Source organism: Canis lupus, chromosome 26, assembly GCF_003254725.2.
Source record: "Canis lupus dingo isolate Sandy chromosome 26, ASM325472v2, whole genome shotgun sequence".
NCBI classification, from domain to species: domain Eukaryota; kingdom Metazoa; phylum Chordata; class Mammalia; order Carnivora; family Canidae; genus Canis; species Canis lupus.
The window spans coordinates 4,779,955-4,803,075 of record NC_064268.1 but is presented as its reverse complement, the minus strand read 5'-3'; the positions used below and the strand labels follow the sequence as shown (position 1 = coordinate 4,803,075).

General features: G+C 46.4%; 1 protein-coding gene across 3 annotated transcripts in view; it reads left to right on the top strand.

Annotated features, from left to right (window-relative positions):
- Positions 1–23,121, top strand: part of TMEM132B (transmembrane protein 132B) — a 371,304-nt gene that overhangs the window by 337,232 nt on the left and 10,951 nt on the right. For all 3 annotated transcript variants that reach the window (XM_025473593.3, XM_025473594.3, XM_025473596.3), the window contains 2 exons: positions 18,874–19,079; positions 22,549–22,819. In XM_025473593.3, the coding sequence (XP_025329378.3) occupies positions 18,874–19,079; positions 22,549–22,819 (477 nt within the window). The remainder of the gene's footprint in view (positions 1–18,873; positions 19,080–22,548; positions 22,820–23,121) is intronic.

The following is a 23,121-nucleotide window of genomic DNA, read 5'->3' as shown; positions in this document are numbered from 1 at the left end:
TGAGAGACACAGAGAGAGAGCCAGAAATGTGGGCAGAGGGAGAAGCAGGCTCCCTGCAGGGAGCCCAATGCAGAACTGGATCCCATCTGGATCCCGGGATCATGACCTGAGCAGAAGGCAGATGCTCAACCACTGAGCCACCCAGGCGTCCTGTAAATAGAATTCTTTAGTGATTTTTCTTTTCTTTTTATTTTTTTAAAGATTGTATTTATTTATTTGACAGGATGAGCCAGGAGGGAGAGGGAGAAACAGGTTCCCCACTGAGCCCGGAGCTAGACATGGGACTCCATCCCAGGACTCTGGGATCATGACCTGAGGTGAAGGCAGATGCTTCACCGACTGAGCCATCCAGATGCCCCATGATTTTTATATTCAAGTGGTTTCCTGCTAGTGTGGAGACACTTGATTTTTACATATTGACCCTTACCCTGTAATTTTGCTGGGTTTGTTTATTAGTGTTAACAGGTTTTTAAGTGAATTCCTTGAGATTTGCTGTATACAATATCCTGTCACTGGTAAAGAACCATAGTTTATTTCTTCCTTTCCAATCTGGAAGTCTCTTATTTCATTTTCTTGACTAATTGCCCCAGCTGGAATTTCAGTAAAGTGTTGAATAGAGGGGTACCTGGGTGGTTCATTTGGTTAAGCGTCTGACTCTTGATTTTGGCTCAAGTCATGATCTCAGGATCCTGTGGTCTGGCCCCTGTCGGGCTCCATGCTTAGTGGGGAGTCTCCTGGAGATTCCCTCTCTCCTTCTCCCTCTGCTCCTTCCCCTGCTTGTGCATTATCTCCTTCCTCTCTCAAATAAATAAATAAATCTTTAAAAAATGTTTAATCAAAGTCGTGAGAATGAACGTTTTTGTCATTTCTCTGATCTTAGGGAGAAAGCACTTTGTCTCCATATAAAGTTAGCTGTGGATTCCTTTCATTGTTTTCTTCCTTTTTTTTTTTTTTTTTTTTTTGGACATGCCTTTTACCATGACAAGGAATTCCCTTCTATTCCTAGTTTATTGAGTGTTTTAGTGTGAAGGGATGGTGGGTTTTATCAAATGCTTTTTTTACGTCTATTGAGCTGATCATACGATTTTGCCCTTATAGTGATACAGTATTATAAAGCTATTTCTGGAGAAGAAAAAAGTTTTGGAATATCTTGAAACTCCCAATGCTTCATAGGTTGGGAAATAATAGAATTCTGGGCCACATCTATTGGGTTTTTGTGTTTAAATCTAGGTTTGTGGGGTGCCTGGGTGTCTCAGTTTGTTAAGTGGCTGCCTTTGGCTCAGGTCATGATCCTAGGATCAGCTTTGGGTTGATCTGCTCAGCGAGGAGTCTGCTTCTCCCTCTCCCTCTGCCCCTCCCACTCCACTCATGCTCTGTCTCTGTCTCTGTCTCTCTCAAATAATTAAAGAAAAATCTTTAAAAAAAAAAAAAAAAAAAAGCCTGGAAATCTTACCAGTACTCTTAAAAAAATAAAAAAAATCTAGGTTTGTAACGTCACACTGTTCAATTGTTTCTCAACTCCAAAACAAATGGGGGAAAATTGCAGCTGCAATTTTATTCTTGAGTCTTTGTCTTAGACTCAAGAATTAGCTAGTTGCCATCCTGCCTTACAAATTCAGAGTTTGAAGCAAAGTGCGTAGAGGGAGACTTCTTGTTTGAAGCCTTTGTTGTATGCACATGAGCCAGGTTTAGAGATGGATTTTCTGGAATGCCAAGTATCTGGGATGGAAATACTTATCAGAGCAGGAAACCTGATTTTATTTGGCTCCTCCTGAGGAATGTCCAGTCCCCTTGACACTGAGCTTGATTTTAGACATTTGTTTAGGGGGTGCCCCATTTGTGGGGGCACATAGGTTGGTTTTATGTATGTCCTATGTAGTGAAGTGAACCTCAAATATAAAAGTGTTTTTCCTAGCACAGCAGGGAATCGGGTTTATTAGTTGTGGCATATCCCTCCTTTCCATGAGCAGGTCCCTGGCATTTGCACATGGCTCGTGAGGGACATCACAGACAAGGGAGCTGGGCCCAATTGCTTATTACATCATCTCTGGTAGCTTCTTACTTTGCTAAGTTTCTGTACTTTTTGTTAAATCTATGGGGGCCTTCATCTGGTCATAGGAATGGATGTGTCAGCCACCCCTCCTCTGTCCTGATGTAACACGGCTGGTAAGCACATCTGAGGAAGGAAAATCAGGGATCGAGTGCCAAATGGGGGATAGTGCCCACACGACCTGTAGGTAAAAAACAGACACACTCATCTTTCAACCTTCTGGGTTGGCCACTCCAGGTCAGGAGATTTTGTCTTTTTTTGCTCAATTCCCTCCATGCTAGAACAGCACCTGGCACACAGTGGGCCCTCAGCAAATACTTGTTGAATGTATGAACTTCAAAAACCTCTAAAAATAGTATCCCAAAGTAACAAAGATCACTCTATGGTCACTTTCTGTAGCCTCCCATTTGGTTTGAGAAAAGAGAAGAAATCTCTTGAATCTCAGTGCTGTGTCTGGCCCAGCGCGGCCACGGTGGGGTGGTGGGGTGAGCACAGCTCGTCCAGGGATTAGGCTGCCTCCTCAAGCTTTTCACTGTTAATCTGAGAGTCGATTTGCTTCGGAGAAGGCTGCAAAGGTGGCTCCTGTTCTTAGGATCCTTTTGGGGAATTGTGGGTCTGGGCACTAGTGTGAGGTTGCCAGTGTGCATGCTTCCATTGTGGCTGGTTCTGGACCTTCTTTAGTTAATTACTGGTGACAGTATAGAAAGATGCATTTGTGATGGTTATTTGGGAGAGACAGATGAGCTCCCTAGTCCTTAGGTCCCAGCTCTCCCCCCTCCCGAGATTTGGGGAGTTCATTCTCAGAAATCGTCAGTCATCAGCAGGAGCAGAGTGGGTGACACCTTCCCTTATGGCCAAAAGGAAGGAGCAGCAGGACCTCAGTTTGGGCCAATCTTTCCTTAGATCCACCTCTTCCCACTCACTTCTCTTCCATGTGCACTTCCTGAGCACATGCCATGGCAGAGCGCTGCTTTCAGTGTCATGGGTGGGGAGTGTTATAACATGTCAGTTTCTTGATTTGTTCATCTGTCTTCACTCTTCAAGCTGGCAGCTCCATGATGGGGTGGGACCTGACCAATGTTGCTTGCGGTGCATCCCCATCACCCAGCACTGTGCATGGCCCTGTAGAGCAGGGTGCTGTATGAGTGGATGGTGAATGCAATCTCATGGGGCAAGGGGCTTATGTGCCAGAGATGATGCTGCCATTCATGGATGAGAGGGACAGGCTTGGAGTCTGGCGGGCATGGATTCAAATTCTGCCCTAGCTGTCACTCTGGGAAATCTTGTGGAATCTGTCCTTCAAAACAAGCCTCAAAGACCGATTTTGTGTATGGTAATAACTAGCATTTATTGAGCCCTTCTTATGCATTGACGTCTGAGCTCTTCATGTGTATCAATTCATGTAGGCTCTCCCCCTCCCCGGATTATCTGTAAATTGACTTATTTTGTGCATATCCTGAGATTAAGGTTATTGTTTCCTAATGATAAAAATGTGTCTTGTTTTTCTCTTAAACATTTTAAATGTTTATAGAGAAATTCACTCATGTTAGGAGCTAGTGAATATAAAAAGAAATACCACAAAGTAGAGCTGTGGAGCCTTTTCCCAGCCAAGAGTTAGTTACACATCCTCATGAGACATGACAGGCATAGATGAAAGGAGTCACCTGAGGAGCTCACAGATTTTCCCCAAATATGCAGGGAATTCAGCATGAGCAATTTATTAGCGTTCTATTGATGTGTATTGCCAGGTCAATATGGACTTTCAGAGAGTAATGCTGCCTTTTGCAGCTGTTGGAAGTATAAATTCTGTCTCAGCTGAAAACAAGGGAGCAAGATTTCTCAGAGGGGACAGAGTGGCTCATGCAGCCGCCTATTACACAAATGGACTCTAATCTCTTCCATTTTTAAGAAGGATGGGTTTCCAGCAGTAAAAGATCATTTATATTCATACAATCAATTTATTCATTTTTTACTGATTACATCTTCTAAACTGCTGTTGGATTAATTTGCCATGGAGACATTTAAGCTTGAACTTGAAATGCTAAAAGAAAAGCTCAGATTTCAAAGGAGTTCTGTTGACTTCCGTTTGCCCTGCAGCATTGGGTTAGCCTTCTAAAGAACCCCCACCCCAAATGTGCCATATATTTTTGACCACTTCTAAAGCTCAATGTAACAGGCTCTTTTTAAAAATTAAAGACCCTAGCCCCAAGCGATTGCCCTAATAAAGTCATCCCTTAATGTTCTGGATAGCCGGGCACTTTCCATCATCAAGGGTTCCATGTGTATCACTCCCCGGATGTATGTTTCCAAGAAGAGAGAGAGGAATATATCAACGACTTCCTGACATCCTTTGTGTCTAACATTTAATAAATATTTGGGTTGCACTCTGACTTCTTTTCCTTCGAGCACAGTTATGCAAAGAGCAGTAGCCAGCCATGTGCTAAGACTGCCTATGTGTCTGAAGGTCACTCCTGGGGGCGCTGGTTTCTCCTGTGCCTTCATTGATAGCCCTCTTGAGTGACAAGATGATACTGGGAATCTTGCAGGATTTCCCAACTCTGATTACAGTGCTGGCACTTGGCCCTGGTGAGGGAAGAATGGACTTTAGTCAAATGCATTGGGTAAACGAATTTTGGTTTCATAAATGTGATGTAAATAACATAGAGTAAGTTAAACATCTACTGGGATACACTTCCTAGCCTGTGCCCATGCAGATATCATTAATCAATCCCAGCACTCCTTCCAGGTAGAGCCCAGATTCCTTCTCAAGATGAAGCTCCCTGGAGTAGCCACTGTGAGTGGATCTGCACTGGCAAGTAGATGAACCTGTTTCCTATTTCTGGTAGAGTCTGAGGAGCTAAGAAAGGTTTCAGTAAGCATAAAAGAGTGTGGTACTATTGAGACTGTGTGTGGACCTCAAACTTTGATGTGTTGCTGAGAAAACCAAACCAAACCAAACTCTTCTGTGCTGTAGCACTGATGTCCTATCATAGTCTGTTGACCCTTGAACAACACAGGGGTTAGGGGCACCGGCACCCCCAACCCCAATACCTTGCACAGTCAAAAATCATGTATAACTTTTTAAAAAGATTTTATTTATTTATTTGAGAGAGAGAGAGAGAGAGAGAGAGAGAGAGCATGGGCTGGGGAAGGGGCAGTGAGAGGGGGAAAAGCAGACTCCTTGCTGATCAGAGAGCCTGATGTGGGACTCAATCCCAGGACCCGGGATCATGACCTGAGCCAAAGGCAGATGCTTAACCAACTGAGCCACCCAAGTGCCCCTCAGGTATAATTTTTGACTCCCCCAAAACTTAACTAGTAATAGCCTACTGTTGACTGGACGCCTTACTGATAATGTAGATGGTTGATGAACACAATTTTGAATGTTCTGTTTTCTATGCTGTATTTTCACCATAAAGGAAGCCAGAAAAAAGAAGATGTTATTAAGAAAATCATAAGGAAGAGAAAATATATTCACAGTACATACTGTGTTTATGGGGGAAAAAATCCACTTATAAGTGGACCCCTGCAGTTCAAACCTGCATTGTTCAAAGAATAGGCCAGAGGCCATAAAATGATAGCCTTTGAGGCAGATATAGCCCTCAAGACATGCTATGTTTGGCCAGGAAAGTACCTTATAAAATATATACATTTAGATGCGCCAACATTCAAAATTAGTCGATTTCACCAAAACCCTGAGTTTTCTGTTTCTCTTGCAAAGTTGGACCTCTGGACGCAGGCAGTGGTAGGCCAGTGAGTGGAGCTGTCCCCTCTGTGTGGGGCTCGGGGGTCTCGCTTGAGTTTGCCACAGTCCCCAACTTCCCTGCCATTCACAGCAGATCCACCTTGTTTGGGTCACCTTCCTAGTGTCAGAAGGGTTTGGTTATTGAGCCAACACCCTGAAGCCCCACTCTAGGCCAGTGGTGTGGAAGAGATACGGTCTAACTGGGTGGTTATATTGAATTCTATTATAAATACATTAGGTTGGTTAGCTGTAGTAGGTGAGTAGCAGAACAATATACTGGGTGCAATTATGTTAATGTGCTGCCATGTAAGTAGGGGTTTCCACAAAGCTGAGTCATTTCCCGTAAGAACCACTATAATGTCACCATGAGGCTACTTCTCAGGCTGGACAGAGAAGAGTTTTGACACCCAGAATTTCACGTAGCCCAGGCCATGCTGGCATAGATGCAGAAGCCATTGGGGAGCATCCGGTGACTCCATGCCGTGAGGCATTGCGTGCGCACCGGGCCTTTCGCTGTGACCTACATCCAGGCCGGGCTCCCTGGAGCTGGTCATTGGGAGTACAGGTGGGGACGTCTAGCCCTCTCTTGGCAGCTGCAAGCACATCTAGTCTCTGCCAGTGCTTCTCCACTTGGACCCTTCATATCCCTCTCTTTTTCATTTTGGTTTTGCAGCAACTGGTGGTTAGAATCATCATCTGTATTTATGTTTTCCCTTTGCCCAGAGTCTCAGAGATAAAATCTCTCAGCTGCCGGTATTTATGCCTAGAGTTCATAATTCACAGTGTTCTTTTATAGAAAAGTTTCTTCTTTAAAAGAAATTTTCATAAGTAAGTGCTTTCAAAGTAAGTTTGGAAAGCATGAACCCGCTCTTTCCCCTGAGAATATGCTTATCCTGCCAAAATGCTTTTCTTTTATGCAACTAATTTATGTGCAAACCCCAAACACCTAAGCTTGTGACTCTGGCATCTGTGCCAATGGAACCTAATTAACTGCGCCTCTCTCTAGCAGGCTCACTGTGTGCAGTCAGAGCGGGTGCGAGAAGCTGGGCAGTGCCATATGCTGGGCTTTCACCAGATAAACAGCTCTTAATCCCTTCTGGGGCACCGTTTGATGAATACGAAGTGCTTGGATCTTTTCCTAAGCTAACAAGCGTTGGTGGTGCTTCTAAAATCTCCCAGTGTCAAGGGATGAGATGCTAACATGAAAACATTCCGCAGATAAGCGTATGCTAAACTTTACAACACATCATCATCTTGGGCCTAATTTCCTGGGTGTAGTTTTGTTTAAGGGGCACAATTTTGGAAGCATTTGTTTGTTAGGGTAGGTTCAAACCTTGTTGAATATGATTTAGACAGAGATTCTTTTTCCTGGTGCGAAAGAACCGGACTTCTTTTATTTCTGCATAGATGTGTTCTGATAAACGGAATGCAGAAATTATGCTCTGCACTAGTGCCATTGATTGAGTGGGACAGGAAATTGGACAAGAGGAATTGTTGGTGGTCCCTGTTGTGCAGGAAATGTACTGGGCTCTTCAAGTGCACAGGACCAGCAGTCCCTCCTTACAGTTCAAGTGGATGGAAGCCAGGGAGGCCTGACCAGCCTGTGGGTGATTGTTCGGCCAGTCACTGTCTCCTCTGCTCAGGTGGGCCTTGGATTCATTTTGTGCCCTTGCCGTTCTGCCCAGACCCTGCCATATGTCATCACTGGCCCCGAGCTGGCCTTGAGTTCTAAGGCCCACACTTGTGTGAAAACTCTGTACCTTTAAGACAGACTTATCCCCACCCTCCCCGGGATGCACCCCTATGTGGGGTGTCATCAGATAATCTCTGAGGTCTCTTTTAGCACCAGGACTTCAGGGTTCTGAAATGAAGATATGTGTTAGATGGGAAAGGACAGAAGAACAGTGGCCTCAGTTCTGCCCACACTGGCCCCAAGGTGTGCACTTGCCAAGAGGCCTGGACCACTAGGCAGGTATGGGCTGGCTCTGGACCGACCACTTTGGAGAGATGAGGAAATGGCACATCCCAGGCATGATCCAGCTCAGGAAGCTAGACCGGCCTGCATGAGAAAGAATGGATGAAAAGAAATGTGGCTGAGTGCACAGTTGTGGTCAGGCCTGGAGAGGTGGACTTGGAGAGTCTCCTGAGAGCAGGGACCCTGGTGGGACCAGCAGTGCTGCTGAAGGCTTGTTAGCTGGGTGGATGTGGAGGGGCTCATAGACCTGCAGCCCCAGGCTGCAAACCCTGAGCAGCCCACTTGGTCTCTCTCACAGCCCCTGCACAGTTGTTGTGTGTCTGCAGGGCCCCAGGCCCCAGGCTACAGGAAGTCAAATAAGGCAACATGCTTGTTCTAAAAAGACTTGCCTTACAGTCTAGGAGGGGCGGAGAAGTAAGCGTGAGTAGGGTAAATCTTAGCATATGAAGATTTAAAACAAGGTAGATACAAGGTTCCTGTAGCTGGAGTCCATGGACTTTTTCTCCTAAAGTGCTCTAGGAGAATTGTTTTGAATTTGTACATTTATTCTTTATGATAGTCTGAAGAATATCTAAGCAAAGTGTACCCACTGGCAGTAGATGCAGACATTGCTACTTGATTTCGGTTCTGATGTTTGCATTTGTCTTTATGACCATATGAGGGTTCCAAAGGGCTCAGGGTTGTATCACATGATTATTTACCTCTTGGCCATTCAACTCTATGCTGTTGGCCAAAAATAACAGGCACTCACATTTACATACATACATATGGTAGGAATGATGCATCTGGTAATTTGGCTCTCCTTTACTCTGCCTGGTAGAGTGTAAGTCAGTACCTTTCAGCACAGTCTGTGGGGAAAATGTGTGTATGCTGTAAGCATTTGGCCACCATTGTCAAAGATGCCTAGTGCATAGATCTGGGGCTGGGCAAGTGGGTTGCAATGGCTTCATTGATCTCTTCCCCTTCAGAAAGACATTGAAGAATGTACTGAGGCCACAGAGCATCCCTTTGACCAATGAAATGCTGGAGGGCCTGAAAAATATCTTTACAGAAGTCATAGGCAATAACAACAACAGGGAGAGGCCAATAATGCTAGAGTTCTCCGCATCGCTCGAGTGTCCCAAGCAGAGAGAAATAATGAAATAACTTGCAGATACCATCCATTTTTGCAGTTGTGTGTTACATGTAAATTATACGTATTACTCACATATATACATGTTGTCGTACGTACTTTTGTATTGAAAAATTGTGAATTCTATGCCTTATAAACTAAAACAGAGATCTTGTATAATATTGGTTGGGTGCAATTTTCCTTCCATTAACTTTGGAACCCAATGGCCATCTGCATGGGTCATTGAGAAAAGAAAGATATCTTTTATATGCAAATGCTATATGTTTTTGCCAAGTGAGGCCAAATGACATTGCAGATGAGGAAGTTAAGACTCCGGTTATCCTTGCTCGTTGTCACACAGTATTATGGCGCATAGATCAGTGATGTTCTAGGGACAGTGAAGATGACCAAGGTCATATGTTAATGCTTACTTACTGAAGGGACAAGGTAGATGATTATGTCAGAGAGGTGGATGCATCTGATTTACAAAAGCCTAGCATCACCTGAGGACCCTTTTGGGGACAGGTGCATTGTTAGGTCCTAGAGATTCTTATTATATACATTTTAATCTGAGCACAGGGCTGTTTGCCAGAGTAATGCAGGACTTTTTAATGAGGCAGCTTAAATTTAACTCAAACTGCTTCCTTTAGATGCAGTGGATTCTACTATTTCCCAAGGTGGCAGTATTAACATGCTTCTTCCTGAACAGAAGACCCTTGTTCTTAGGGCACTGTGCAGTGTCTGTGGCAGGTGCTGTGACCTCCCCAGCCAGGCCCCTGAGGGAAGCTGTCTCTGGCCATTCTCTTATCTTTGCTTCCAAGTGCCTTGTGGGACTCACAGAGGTCCCAACAGGTACAAACTCCCCTCCATTCATAGGCCCAGGGCCCTTCACTCCTTCACAGCAGCCCATACTTGGTCTTTGGCAAGTCAATAAAAATTTTCACCTGGATTCCTTTTCCTGGCTTATATGGCATCCAGCAGCATCTGCCCCAGGGAAACACATGTTCAGTCTTCCTTTCTCCCTGCAAGTGTACATCTTCTTCCAGATTCCAGGGTAGTCTGGGGCCCCACAGCTCAGTTCTCTGATGGGTTTAAGACGTTTTAACTGCAGTTTAATAGGGAAGGAATTCCATGGAGGAATGCTCTTTGCAGCTTTCTACATCTCTGAATTGAAACTGGGAACTGGCTGATGTGATCCTATCTCTAGCAGAGGATAACCTAGGCCCCTTATGTTAAAAATACTTTAAGTGAAAGAACCAACTGAACAGAGAGAAAGGATCAGAGGTTACTATAGCCACTATTTGACCAATAAAACAGGAGAGTGTTGGGTCAGGGCACACAGCTTGGGGGAAGAAGGCTGACTCTCCCTCTCCATGACTAACGAGGTGACCTAACTGAGCCTTAGTTTCCTCATCTGTAAAATGGTATGAATAACTTTCCCACAATGCTCATGTGCAGAATTTTTCAAATTAAAGGCCACTTTTTATGGGATCCCACCAGCATTTTGTAAAAAAAAGTGATGTCATGGGATGGCTCAGAGGTGAATAGCATTGAGAAGAGTAAATAGAATGGAATGGAACAGAACAGGATAGAAAATTCAAAGTGACTTACACATAGTGAAGGTAAGTAGATTTTTATAAAACTTTGGCTTCTTTTCATACTTTCTGTTCATACTGCTTGTGTTTTGGTCATAATGTAAGATGTATTTCTACTCTGGGTTGTGATTCACAACGCATCATCACTAAGTGCATCAGTTAGTTGTTCCTACATAACAAACAGCCCCCATATCTCAATCATAGGCTACCACAAGCACTTGGCATTGCTTGTGGGTCTTTAGATCTACTGGGGTTCAGCTCATCAAGACGGCGAACAACAAGAGGGCAAACCCAGTCTTTTTAACTATGTTTTAAGTTTTCTTATGACATTTTGCTAAAAATTCTGCTGCACAAACAAGTCATTTGCACCAACCCAATATTATGGAAGTAAGAAAGTATATTTTGTGTCCAGTGGGAGAGGCAGCAAAGTCAAATGGCAAAGGATAAGGATGCAGTACTGGGTAGTCTTGAAATCTGCCACATGTGGCAATTGAGAATCTCAGATGCCATAGAGTTTTATAAATTGTAAAATACAATATTGTTGGGTTTTATCTTGAAGAAGTTCCCCTGCTCTTCCTGTCTTCCTTCCTCCTGTCTACCCATCATGCAGGTGGCGGGCAAGAGAGGTCATATGTATGTAAGAGAAGTCCTCACTAATCTCCACATTTGGACCTGGGAAACTTGCCCTGACCACTCCTGTTTGCTTCTGAAAAAGGCTTTGCTCTGTGTTGCCACCAGTTTGCAAACTATTAACTTTCACTTCAGTCTATGATTTTTTTCCCATTTCCTGTGTTGGTCACTGGATTGAAGAGCCTCCCTGACAAGGTCTCTATTTTCTTCCTGTTACACAACAGGTACTGGGCAGGGTGCCAGAGCATTACACTAAGGCATTCTATCGACAACTTACATCTAGTGCTCACTCAGGAAGCATTGATCCTATTAGCTCATTTTAAGCCATAAGCTCCCAGCAGTCAGGCAATGAATTTCTTCTCTGACCTCAGTATCCAAACTCATAGTGGGTAGTGGGTATTTGGTGAGTTTGGGGTGGGGCCAATGATTTGTTCAGTTCAGGCTGAGAACTCTGGGAAAAGTAGCCATCTGAGCTGGACTTGCTGTCTGACCACTACACCAATATATGGCCAATTTGCAAACAGACCCGGTGACAGACCTCTTCTCCAGGTGCCTCTCGTGCAGCTTTCCCTAATCTCAGGGAGGGCAGTGCCATCCGTCTGATTTCTCAGACCAAAAACCATGGCTTCTCTGTCTCTTTCATACCCGGCCTCGTTTCCAATGGTAAATCCTGCCCAGGGCCTGTGGAATACATCCCGAATCAGGCCACTTCTTACTACCTCTGTCCCTCCCACCCTGACCTGAGCCACCCTTGTGTTACTGTTGGACTGGCTCAATGGCCCCCATGTGGTTTCTCTCCTCTTGCGATCCTGTCAGAGGTTTCCTGTTAATGTCATCGAACATGACACTTCTTTGCTTCAGATGCCTCAGCTTCTCATTGTTCTCACTCACTGGGGTAAAATCCAAACTTAGCACTTCCTGTCTCCTCCACTTTCAGAGATGTTCATATCCTCAGGACTCACTTCTCACCTCCTTTAGGTCTCTGCTCAAATGCTACCAGTCCAGAGGAAGCCTCCCTGCCTGTTCTAACCAAAAGGGCCCCTCCGTCTCCACTGCCTGTGCTTGTACCTGCTCCAGCTGCCTTTCAAACCCACCTAGCCACCTGATTGCACTCCTCCACGAGCTGCTCAGCCTGTCTGTCTCTCCCTTAGACTGCGGGGTCCTTTACAGCACTGTGTGCCCATCACTTCATCTCCAGCACCCAGGACAGTTCCTGGGTCTCTGAAGACATGAACGAAATACCTGTTAAACAAATAGATGACTTACTCTTATTTACAGATGAGGGATGTCAAGCAGAGAAAAGCTTTGTTACGCCAACATATGCTGCGTCCCTGAGCTTATCTCTGATTCCTCTAAATGGTAGAGCAGTGAATGAACATCAGAGCTGGAAGGTTTAGTGCCCCGGGGCAGAGTCTGGCCCCCGGAGGACAGGGAGTGACATTTAGATGTGATAAGGGAAGCCTTTGATCGAGGACCCTGGTCTCTGGACCTCTGTCTGGGGCACCAAGTGTTAGTCTCACTCCCTCTCCCTGGACTTGAGGACTAAGGATGAAGCTAGTCTGAACTAGTCTGTTCCTAATGATCAATGACCCAGAGCACATCCATGGAGTGCTCATGGGAGTGGGGGACTGAGAAGAGGCACAAGGAGTCTTCTGGGACGACGGGAATGTCCTAGGTCTGGGTGTGGTTGTGGATTCACGGATGTGTGCACTGCCAGACTCCTCCGAGTGTGCCTTCAGACAGACGCATAGCATAAATTAGACCTCAGTGCAGTGGAGACAAAATCCCAGCGTGTGTATTTAGGTCCTGCTTTTCCCAGTCAAGTCGTTTGGGGGCAGCACGGTGTCTTCTCCTTGCGTGGGCTGCACTGAGATACTAACCCTCAGGGTTGAGGAGTCCCCTGATTCAGAGGGGCTGAATGTGAACCCCTGCCCTGGCGAGGCAGCCCCTGCTGGGCCTCAGTCTCCGCGTCCCTGCTATGGGTACAAAAGACCTAACTAACATGGAGTATTTGGGGGACTTAATGGGTATACTTCTCAATATAGTACAAAAAGCAATGCGTGGTAAGTGCATAGTAAGCACCAGCACATGATAGCCATTATCCCTTTTTGTGTTTCTTGGAAGTGTACATACTCAAGGCAAGATAAATATCTTTTGAGTACCTACTGCTCCTCAGACACAGTGTATTTTGCTAAACATGGTGATAAATACAAATTGTTTGATCCGGATGACAGTTGAATATCAAAGGTCTTTCTTTTCGCCAATCTTACCAATCTTACTATGGGACTTCAGCATTTTCTGTGTGAATTGTGGGAAACATACTATTTGACTGTGTAGCTTTTTTCCTTTCTAGTGCTTTCTTTGTGTGGGGGAGGGGTTGCGAGGGGAGCTTTATGCGCAGTCCGCTTTCTCTGGGGGCAGACAGGCCAGACGGATCATGGGTGTGGCAAACCCAGAGGGGAGCTGATACAGAAACTCAATCTAGTTTCTCTTTTAAAACAGAAAATGAAGTAAATGATACATCTTACAGGATCCCCAAGGAAACTTATTTTCATTTGGAGAGCCTGTATTTTCCTCTATTACTCTGAAGTAATGTAGCTGCAAAAGTATAATTTGACAGTGAAATGTTAACCTCTGAATGCAGCCTTCCCAAGGTGACACTTTACAAGCCATCCTGCACATACTCACAGACTAACATGGTGGGGACCATCTGCTTCCAATGTCCACATTCCTCTCCTTGGCTCTTCTCATATTAGGATGCTGCTTTGGGGGCTCAAGAGAGCCCCGATGGTATCATTTAGATGAGAGGTGGGAGCTTGGCTGATCTTACCCTGCTGCTGTGTCTTCCTGTCCCCTCCCAACACACATACACATGGGTGACATGACACAGAGATCTCTGTTCCTGGCTAAGAGGCCACATTCATACTGGGAATCCAATTTATCAACTCTTAGACCAGCAGCTTCCTGAGCTTTGCTCTTGGTTTCTCCTACTGGTCTGTCTCCTCTCAGGATGTATTAAACGAACTTTTGTGTGAATGCCATGAACATGATAACTTTGTCTAAGGCTCCTCGTCCCCCTTCTGACCCAGACGTGCTTCTTATGGGGCATGGGAATGATTGGCACCACAGAGGAAACCATTGAGATCAATTCTTACTGAGTGACTACCTGCTGAACACCTCAGTGTGCCATGTAGACTGGATGTGCCACTGCAGAAGGATGTACAGACCTAACGGTTAAGAGGGGAAAGGTCCATGTTTCTCAAACAGATCACCTCCAGGTGGGGAACAGAGATAATAACAAGAAAACAAGCAAGAGCATTCAGAGTCTTGAAAGGCAAACTGTGTAGTGTTGTATAGGTAGAGTGGTCTAGTGTAATCAGTATGGTGTAAGCCCTATGACATGAACGATATGAATGTTGTAAGTGATAATGCTGTAGACAACATGGAAATATTGTGAGTGTAGTCTACACAGGAGCACACACATAAATTAGAGGAAAACAGTGTATTGAGGTGCAGAGTGACCAGGTGAGAGAGTGCCAAGTTTAAATTAGAAATGACTCACAAGGAATGCCTTCTGTAGAGGCATCTGAGCTGTTCTGTAAAATTTATGCTACTTTTGGTGGTAAGGAACAAAAAATTATGGACCAAACAGCTTTAACAACAAGAGAAAGTAGATTACCTGGATAAGAAGGTAGGAGGTTGGGTGGTTACAGGTGGGCTTGTCTGGTGGTCCATCTTCATCCCAGAGGACATGCTTCCTTCTGCTCTTCTGTTCTTCCATGCACACAGTGTCGGCCTGGTCCGCGCCAGCTCTCTCAAGGGTCTGAGATCACTGCTGCAATCCCAGTTGTCATCTGCGAGGTGACAGCATCCAGTAGGGGAAGGAGGGCAGCTTCCTGGGCATCTCTCCTGGGCAAGGAGACCTTTCCAGTGTCCCCATGAGCTTCTCATGCCTCATTGGCTGGAATTGTGTCACATGGTCTCCCCTAAGCCAATCGCTGGCAAAGAGAATGGGGTAGAATGACTGGCTTGGCAGGGCCCATGGTGGATGGGGTGCAGTGGGTTTTCTGAACAAAATCTTTGTAATGTTAGAAAGGAAGAAGGTGCGTGTATGTTGGAGCAGAAGTGCTGGTGTGGGTGGTTGGATGGCCTGTAGGCAGCCAGTTAATGTTTCCACAGACCTGGACAAGCATCAGAACGTAGACATGGGAAGATCATGGAAGGGCCTTGAGAGGGAATGAGTCCAGGAGAGCTCCAGAGAGAGAAAGAGGACCTACTAGGAGGGGTCCTGTGCTGGGAGGCGAGGTGTGTACAAGGCGAGGCTGGAGAAGGAGGAGGTCCGGGTCATCAAGCCTGTAAACAATAATCAGGAGTTTGGATTTTACCCAGTGTGCCACAGGAAGTCACTGGGGAGCCTGACATGAGCAGGAGGAAGAGAGAGCACTGGGCCAGGGACCAGCCATCCTGGGGGCTGAGGGCTTACATCGTTGTGCACATACCCCCAAAGCCCAGGGCAAGTAGCACTCCCTCTTCTATCCTGGATTTGATTCAAGGAAAATGAGGATCGTGATGTCCACCACACAGAGTTTTTGTGGGGACTGTGCATCGAGAAGATGGAAGGCTACTGGGACTGAAGTCCATATAATTGGGAAGTGTGTACTATCTCCATTCTCATTATTCACTGAAGTCATGATCTGTTAAGTCACTGCAGACACTGAATTAGCAGATACTGAGCCTTCAGGAGGAAACACACACATACACATCTCATGCAGACCATACTCTGAAATCCTAAAAGCAACCTATCCTGTGAGATTCTCTTTATTTTACAAAAAAAGAAAATGAGGTTGGAAAGTGGGAAGCGACTTGCACGAGGTTGCCCAACACGCACTGGAGCAGGGATTTGAACCCAATCTGCCAAGCCCCAGCACAGGAGCTCCTCACACCGCGCTACCCACCCCCTCCTTTGTCCCTTGTCTGGTCCTCTCTGCATGAGGACTAACACAGGAGGACTGGGCGTCAGCTGCTGTGACATCAGCTGGGAGCTTGTGTGAGGGGCAGGGGACTCAAATTCACCACTCTCTGTCCTTCTAGGCGTTGCCACGATGGTACCATGAGCAATATGAGCAGGGAGATGTATTTGAGAACATGGAGCCCACAAATAATAGGGTGTCCACAAGGAGCAAACATTTATTCTTGGTGGTGCTGAAAATGGGAGAGTCTGAGATCAGAACGTGGGTATCCGGGGAGAGCCCTCCCTCTGGTTTATGGACAGCTGGCTCTGGCCCTGTTCTCATGGGATGGACCAGGGGGAGGAAGTAAGCTCCCCAGAGTCTCTTCTCAGAGTGTGTGGGCTCCACACTTATGACCCTATTGCCTTTCAAAGGCCTCATCTCCCGACACCATACTGGGGACTAGGATTTCAACAAATGAATTTTGGAGGGGTCACTCACAGGCAGTCCATAAGTCTGATACATACTGTGAACATTGTTGTGTACCTCAGGACTTAGCATTCAACAGGATTGACCTCATTTGAGCTGTTGTAATTGAATTAGTGAAGGATGGTGACACATTCTTTGTTTTAAGGGTATGCTGTGTTTCAGGAGAAAGAAAGCAAATGAATTTCTAAGGCCTCTGACTTTGTTAGAGTCTTAATTTAAGTTTTTCCAGGTAGGCCATCCCATCTGCATGAGATTCAAAACTTCTTATGCACAGAAAGGGACTTACGGTCTCTAAAACAGGTGTGTTTCTGCTGGCAGGATGTGTTTCTGTTAAAGGGTGGGAGGGCAGGTGGATGGGTAGCCATAGACAGGGAGAAGCCAGAATTTTCCACAAATGCAGGAGGTATATACTGTAGGAGGTGGGATCAGGAAAGTTCTAGGATCTGTGTGGACCAGCTGAGCCAGGGAGAGGACAGTATTGCCATCGGTAAGGAGCCTTATTCTCTTGAGGGGGACCTGCATGTTGCCGCGGAGTCCAGCGATATTCAGGGGGCTTGGGGTCTGTCTCCCAGTGAGTGCTGCAGTGGGAAGGCAGGGTTTTCATGCAGTGGGGCACCCCTCCCAGAGTACCTGATGGAAGGGCAGCTGGGCCCGGCCCTGTGTCAGCATTACAGGATTTTAAAATAAGAATGTGGTCCTATGTTCCCTTTCTGCTCTAACTGAAAATCATGTTCTAGGGCAGCCCAGTTGGCTCAGCGGTTTAGTGCCGCCTTCAGCCCAGGTTGTGATCCTGGAGACCCGGGATCGAGTCCCATGCCAGGCTTGCTTCATGGAGCCCGCTTCTCCTTCTGCCTGTGTCTCTGCCTCTTTCTCTCTCGCGCGCGTGCGCGCTCGCTCGCTTGCTCTGTGTCTCTCATGAATAAATCAATAAAATCTTAAAAAAAAAAAAAAAAAAGAAAATCCTGTTCTGATTGCTCTCTTCACAATCCTGGGCACACTCAGGAGACAGCCGATTTACTCAGTTCATCGTGTTTGGACGGCTCATTCCCCATAGGATGGGCATCTGCTGCGGTCACCCTCCAGCACCCTGTCCATTGCTCTGAGGCCCAGGCTTACCCAGTCCATGTTGCTAGGATTTCAGCCCATGTTTCTGTTAGTGACCTTGGTCAGTTCTACTTAAAGATGCTTGAAGACATTGGGACATGGACAGGTGGACGTAGCCAGGAGCCTGATGTGTGGGGAGAGGGCTCGGTGTCCGGCCGCTTGTTTTCCTCTTTGGTCTTTGATTTCCTTCTAAGTTAACTGGTCGCATCTGTTCCTTCTCCTCCTGGAGGCACATTCATGCTCAGTACTCTTTCTCTCCGGGTGAATTGGGGGGAGGAGGTGATAATTTGTCTCAAACAATGAGCAGTTTGCTCTTGGAGTTTGGAAGTTGACACTTCTGATCTTGCTCTGGACCTGAGCGTCTGGGGCTTGCAGATGAGGCCTGGGCTGTGGGGACCAACTCAGAAGAGGAAGAGAAAGTCAAGAGTAAGTTGTCATTTGTGGCTTGCAAAACGTGGTGGCACCTGAAGTGACCCTCGCCCCCTCTCCACCCTCCCCACCTATGTACATAAATGACATTTTCCTGATGGTCCATGAGAGAGAGATGTTACCAACACTTTACTGGCTTATCTGGGAGAGGGGAAGTGATATGAAGCCTGGAATTGTGTGATGTGTAGCCAGCTAACGCAGGTGCGTTAAAAGGGTACCCCAAGTGCTGAGCCAAAAAACTGTAAACACATGCTACTTCCATACTTCCAGTCGGCAAAGTTATAGTTTAATGGGGCCAAGTAATTGTATCCACATTTCGTGAGCATTTCCCACAAAGACTTTAATCTAGTGCAAAGCTTCCTTGGTTTTTCAGAGAAGATCCTCTTTATGGCTTAAATAAAGTGGGTTTTTTTAGCAACATATGGCTACCTTTTATGCATCTTCAAATACGGTGCAAGAGTGAAATATGTTGCACCTGGGGTTTGATTATTGGTGGTTTGAGTACATAAAAAAGGTGAGGTAAAGAAAAAACACACAAAAGAGGCAACAAAGGTTATAGAACTCCATTAAATTATGTTTATGGTTTTGCTTGTCAGTATTTCATAATACAAAATGGTTTTCCTGGAGTCTCTTTATCAGTATTTGTCACTAATTAGTGCCTACAAATTACCTTTTGTTCGAGTCATGTTCTTCGGGTTGTCCTTGGTGTCTAATAAATCAGAGTTCATGAACTTTCATTGCTCGTCATGTCCTGTGTTTTCTTGCTGATGCATCTGAGATTCTGACTCTCCCAAAGGTTTCCAACCACTGCGATTCCATCTTTGTGAACGGGAAGGAAATGAAGAGCAAAGTGGACACGACCGTGAACTTCACACACCAGCATTTCACTTCCCAGCTAGAGGTCACTGTCTGGGCACCCAGACTCCCCCTGCAGATTGAGATCTCGGACACTGAGCTGAGCCAGATCAAGGGGTGGAGGATCCCCGTGGCCTCCAACAGAAGGTGAGGAGCCCAGGGAAGGCTGAGTCCCCGAGAAAGCTAGGGGATCTCAGGCTTTTGGGACCTAGATCACTGTGGCAGGCTGCTAGCCCATAGGGGCCCATGCCCCAGGGAAGCAGCATCCACAGTGGTCACAGTGGTCTCGGGTTGGGGTTCAGATGGATAGGACTTGGGTATTTACCAGCCTTTTGATATGAGGAAATCATCCCAGAGATGTGAATAATATCCATTGCCTAGAGTAGTTGCTGGGATTCAGGATAATGTTGCACAGCATAAGAAGCACTTAGCATGGGGTGTAGTTTTTTTTTTTTATTCCCTATTTCCCTGTTGTTCCTTCCTATGTTGTTCATTCCCAGGTCCCTGGCTATAAATGTCAGCCTTCATCTGTGGAGTGTGCAACAGTGGTTAGGTTGTAGGCTCTAGAATGAAGCCATTGAGTTTTCACTCTGGCTTCCCCATATAGAGCTGTATGACTTTGGGCCAGTTGATGAACCTCTCTGTTCCTCAATGTCTTCGTCTATAATCTATAAATGGAGATGGTAATATTACTGAAGAGAGCTGTCCCAAGTGTGAAGTGACATATAGTGCAGTAGACAGAATTCTAAAGATGACACCTGTGCAAGATTCCCATCTCCTGGTTATATACTCAAACTCTGATCAGGTACCTCTAGGAAGAGATTTTATAGAGGTAACTAAAATTCTAAATCCACCAATCTTAAAATATGGAGGTTACCCAGAGGGGCCTGACCCGTCATTTGACCCCTTGAAAGCAGAGTTTTCTCTAGCTGGTGGCTGGTATTGTACAGTGTGCAACCTTTTAAAACGGGGCATGTTTTTATCCAGCATAAATCCCCTGAGATCCACCCCAGGTGTTGGCTGTATCAAGAGTTCCCGTATGCAGTGTTGAGTGGTAATCCATGGTGTGTACTCTCTTATTGTGCTGAATCATCCGTCCGTGGGGGGCCGCTCACGCTGTCTCCAGGTGGGGGCTCTCACGACAGCTGCTGTGACACTCCTGGACAAGTTTGTGTATGCACCTGAGGCTTCTGGGGAAAGAGGCCAAGAGTGTAATTGTTGGACCATATGAATAGGGCATAGTTAGTTTAAAAGAAAGTACCAAACCATTTTCCAGAGAACCAGTACCATTTTACACTCCCAGCAGCGACGTAAGAGTCATTCAGTTACTCCACATCCTTACCAGCGTTTTCAGAGCTCACATCCTATATGGTCCCATTTACAGTGATGCAGAAAATGCACAACAGATTGGTGGTTGCCATGTGTTCGAGATGGTGTGGAATGTGAGGGAGTGGCCCTGGGCACCCCGGTGGGGACGTACCAATTCTGTGTCTGGATTGTGGTGATGGTTATGAGAACCCTCAGGTGGCACAATTGCATAGAAACACATACACACACATGCACACACACGTGTACTGGTTAAGCTGTGTAAGCTCTGTGGCTTGTACCAGCATCCGTCTCCTGCTCGTGGCACTATGCTGTGATAATGTAAGATGTTAATTCTGCAGGGGCCGTGCAAAGAGTATACGGGGCCTCCTATACATTGTTTTCTAACTTACTGTGAATTTCTAAATAATTCAGAATTTTAAGTTTTTTAAAAAATAATAGAATGCTGTCTGTCCTAAAGTAACAGAACTGTTTCATTAAGATGGTATTTCTAAAACTTCACTTATTCACTCATCACTTTTATGATGCTGCCACTTTTGAATGCCCCCCATAATATATACTTATTATTGCTCCTTTTAAAGTTTTATTCATTTGTCTAAGGGACATTTCACATGGCTATCAAAACTAGCTGAACGGTAAAAATTAACGTAAAGAAAAGACAACATTGGTGTTATGTTCTGCATAGATATGGCTGTTTGTCTGTGGGAGCTGGTCTCTAGGTAAGTCAACCAGCAAATGCCAGAGAAGCATTGGAGGTAGCCCAGTGCCAGAAACCTTCGTTCCCTGTGATATAATTAGAAGGATTGATTCTAAAAGTGAAATGGGAATAACTCTTCTGAATGTCATTCTGTGGTGGGGATCCTATGTCCTTCACCACCCAGAACCATCTCACTTACCAGGAGAGATATTCACTCCTCACTCTGGGAAACCCCAAAATGCTTCTCTCTGGGTACTGGTAAAAGTTTTCCTGTTATTTTCCAAATAGGACCTTTCAGGGAGGCAGAAGGATCTAATTTAAAGGAAGTAGGTTTCAGAAGTCAAATTGGCAGTCCAGAAATTTGCTGCTCCCCTGCTGTCTGAGCCTCGGGTCTTCATGTAGAAGTAGGAACGTGTTTCTTGACTGTTTTGAAGGTGAACAGAGCTCGCTGTAATGAGAAAGAGGGTGCAGCAAGCCACAGCAGCCTGGGCATGGATCTCCCTTTTGATGGCTAGCTAGGTGGCCGGGGCCAAGTTGCCTTTCCTCCTGTGCCTTGGTTTCCCCACTGGTAAGATCAGGATAATAGAACACCCTCCCTTCTTGGAGTGGAGATCAAATGAGTCAAATGAATGTGTGTGGTTGGTGTATGGGACGTTGTCCACCTGTCAGCTTTCATGGTCACATGGACATGTAGAGCCAGACCCAGCACATAGTAGGGGTGACTCAGTGCGTGTGAAGCACTGCCACTCCTGACACCAACCCCTGTCCCCTGATGGTCATAGACTAGTCACCAAACAAGGTCTTTTCACAAAAGCACACAGGACAGGTTCATCTTGAGGGAAAGGTTCTGGAACAGCAGAGCCAGTGAGGATTTCTCTGGCAGGCTGTATACAGGTGGGGCAAGAGGAGGGGCTGGGGCCCACGGGAGGAAGGCAGAGGCAAGCAGGAACCATGAGCCAGGGTGTCCCCAATTTCTACAGGACCCCATAGCTGCTCTGTGGCTGAACACTGTGGGGTGGGGGGTAGGAAAGTGTATCCTGGCCTCCGAGAGCTCAGAGGAAGCCACCCTGTCTTGAGCAGAGGGCCTTGGCCAGCCAGGAACCAGTGCCAAGCTGTCCCATGCTGATGGTTCATGACAGTCTTCCAGTCCCTGGGGGGCCGTCCCCACCCTGACCAAGGTGAACTCATGCACACCTGGAGGGAGTGGAGGGGCAGCTGTGCCTCTGCGGGGTTGGGGCCGTGGAAACCCATCCTGGCAACTCTTCCCACCTGGGACCTCACGTTCCCCGCAGTGGGGAGTTTCAGACTGCAGAGTTCCAGAACACAGGATGGGGACACAGCATCTGCCTGTTTGGGGCAGGGTGTCCCGCGGCACTGGGCAGGTGAAGGCAGGGGTGGCACTTGCCTTCCGTGCTCCGAGCAGGTGGCAGCATGCATGGTACACAGGGACCACCAAAGAGGTACGGTTAGTGAGTGAACTGATGGCGAGCAATACCATGTCACATATTCCCAACAGTCATGTAGACTCTGCAAGACGAGGTGCACAGAGCCCCTTAACAACGTGATGTTCATCTTCGTTTGTTTGTGCCTCAGGCCCACCCGAGACAGCGAGGACGAGGAGGACGAGGAGAAGAAGGGGAGGGGGTGCTCCCTGCAGTACCAGCACGCCACAGTGCGTGTCCTCACACAGTTCGTGGCCGAGGCGCCTGACTTGGGTCAGCTGAGCTACATGCTGGGCCCCGACTGGCAGTTTGACATCACCGACCTCGTAGCAGATTTCATGAAGGTGGAGGAGCCCAGGATCGCGCAGCTGCAGGGTGGCAGGACCCTGGTGGGCCGGGAGCCAGGGATAACCACCGTGCAGGTACAGGGCTTGCACTCTGTGCTGTGGCCTCGGCCCCAGTCTGTACTGACGAGTGTGCAGGTAGATGCTGCCATGAAGGTGTGTGTGTGTGGGGGGGGGGGCCCATGGATATGTGTGCGTGATTGCACGTGTGTACGTGTGCTCATGTTTCTCTTGACCAGCAAAAAGAAAATTTATCAACTTTAATAACCTAATGTGAATTAATATTTGTATTTTAGGGAGAGTTGAGAAAAAAATACCAAAGCTATATTAAATGCACAGTGGAAGCAACCTTTCCCCAATATGATAATTCACTCCTCATA